General features: G+C 41.9%; 1 protein-coding gene across 1 annotated transcript; it reads right to left on the bottom strand.

The window, feature by feature from the left end:
• Window positions 1–902: 902 nt before the first annotated feature.
• On the bottom strand, window positions 903–1,856 carry OR6P1 (olfactory receptor family 6 subfamily P member 1). The gene has a single exon (XM_004442756.2). It carries the CDS (start codon window positions 1,854–1,856, stop codon window positions 903–905), a length of 954 nt encoding a protein of 317 aa, XP_004442813.2.
• Between the last annotated feature and the right edge of the window lie 425 nt (window positions 1,857–2,281).

Below are 2,281 nucleotides of genomic sequence, written 5' to 3'. Positions count from 1 at the left end.
TCCCTCATCTTGTCTTTTATTAAGACATTTTCTTTTCTTGTGGGTCTTTGTCCCCAGGGCAAAATTTAAAATATTTGACAACTAGAATAACCCAGGCACCAACTGGTTGAAACAGAAGCTGGCCATAGTTCTGGAGAAGATTCTGAGCCCAGCTTACAGTTTTCTAATGCGTTTTACCTGCTACCTAATCAACATTCATTAGGTCAACCGGCTTCATATCCCATTGAGAGTCAAAGAAGGGAGATGTAGATGAGTATTTAGCTATACTCATTGATGCACAAATGGCTGAATATCAGCAACTACATTTTCTTCCTCATTTGACTTGCAGTGTGTACGAGACTTACAGAGGGAAAGAGTATTCATTAGGTGACATAGTTTTAATTCTTATTTTTTTTGTGATTTCTCATGGAAGTGGGATTTGAGAATTCAGATCTTTGAAACTGCTACAATAAAGCCTACAGCATTTTGTTTTGACATATCAACCAGTAAGTCCCTTTTCTTATATTTTCTAACTTATAAAATAATAGGCTTGGTCTATAGTAGGGAATTTCAAACTGTATAGGACACAAGTCCTTAGAAGTTGAAAATTATGCATGAGAGGATTGCAACAAAGACATAATCAACATAGTCATGGACATAGACTTTCCAAGGATTTTTCTGGGAATTTGCATTTTAACAAGCCCCCAGGAGACTCTTTTGTAGATAGCTCAACCTTAGTTTGGAAACCCCTATGCAAGATCAATGATTCATAAACTTTTGCTCGTATCAGGAGATTCTCAAACACTATTTAGAAAAACTGTGTACTAATAGATATTTATGTTCCCTTTAAGACTATTTTACGATTCTTGGAGGTGGCACTATTAAGACCCTGTTCCTTCCTTCCTTCCAGGTTCTGTTGTAGGTCAATCTGGGACATCTCTGGGATAGTGGCATCTGCCCATGACTGCTTTCCTGAGGGCATCCTTCACCTCCTTGTTTCTCAGGCAGTAAATGGCTGGATTGAGGAATGGTACAATGACAGTATAGAGCACAGAGATGATCTTGTTGTGGTTAAAGGTGTACAGGGCCTGGGGCCGTGCATAGGTGAAGAGAGTGGAAGTGTAGTAGATGACAACCACTGCCAGGTGAGAGGCACAAGTGGAGAAGGCTTTGTGGCGTCCCTGGGCAGTAGGAATCCTCAGGATGGCTGCAATTATGGCAGCATATGATGAAACCACAGCCAAAAGAGGGAGTAGAATCATCACCAGGGCCAAGAGGAAGTCTACTAGTTCTGCTTGCTCCTTGTCAGAGCAGGTGAGGTTAAGTAACGGAGAGATATCACAGAAAAAGTGGTTGATGATATTGGGTCCACAGTAGGACAGTCGGGAAATGAAAAGAAGCTTCATCATGGAGCTGAAGAAGCCACTGCTCCAAGAGGAAGCAGCAAGGCGAGTGGACAGGCTGGAAGACATGAGACTAGGATAACAGAGGGGTTCACAGATGGCCAGGTAGCGGTCATAGGCCATGACTGCCAACAGGACACACTCAGTGCAGGCTAAGGCAATGAAGAAGTAGAGTTGGGTCATGCAACCAACATAGGAGATTCTACGGTCCTGGGCAAGAAATGCTCCCAAGAGTCGGGGAACCGTAACATTGATGTACCATAGCTCCAGGAATGAAAGATGACCAAGGAAAAAGTACATTGGGTGATGAAGGCTGAGAGTGAGCCAGATTGTGGAAATGATGAGTGCATTCTCCAACAATGTCAACAGATAAATTGCAAGGAAGAGGGCAAAGAGGAGTAGCTGGAGTGGTGGAGAGGTAGGGAAGCCCACCAAAACAAATTCTGCTATGTAGCCTCCACTCAAATTTCTCATGATCTCTGTCCACTTGACTGCCTGAAAAAGAACAAGACATTGAAAGACATGTGGACCAAACCGCTAACATCCCCTCACAGATTACAGCCTTCTGAAGATGCTCAATGGTATATTGTTAATTATTATTACAACAGTTCGTTCCTTCACGTTGCCATTTTATCTCCCATCTCAAGCGAAAAGTTCTCAGACTTGAGAATTTTACTCAATAACTTAGCAATCTTAACTACAGTGGGTATTTGATAAATGCTTGCTGAGTGATTTCAGAAAAAGTCTTAATATTTCAATTCTTGTTTTTTTATCCAGAACATGCTCTTTCTTCACTTCCCACAAGCCCCTAAGCCCCATAGCACCTTTATTCAATATTTGTTGAATGAATGAATAAAAGAAAGACTGTTAGCAAGCTGGAGCCTGACGGCTCATTTCTC

Source organism: Ceratotherium simum, chromosome 2, assembly GCF_057802395.1.
Source record: "Ceratotherium simum simum isolate JZ-2026a chromosome 2, ASM5780239v1, whole genome shotgun sequence".
In the NCBI taxonomy this organism is placed as follows: Eukaryota; Metazoa; Chordata; class Mammalia; order Perissodactyla; family Rhinocerotidae; genus Ceratotherium; species Ceratotherium simum.
This window is presented reverse-complemented; position numbering and strand designations above follow the sequence as displayed.

Bases quoted from the DNA above. Each gene is read 5' to 3' on its own strand.
- OR6P1 (XM_004442756.2), bottom strand. From the start codon at position 1,856: ATGAGAAATTTGAGTGGAGGCTACATAGCAGAATTTGTTTTGGTGGGC.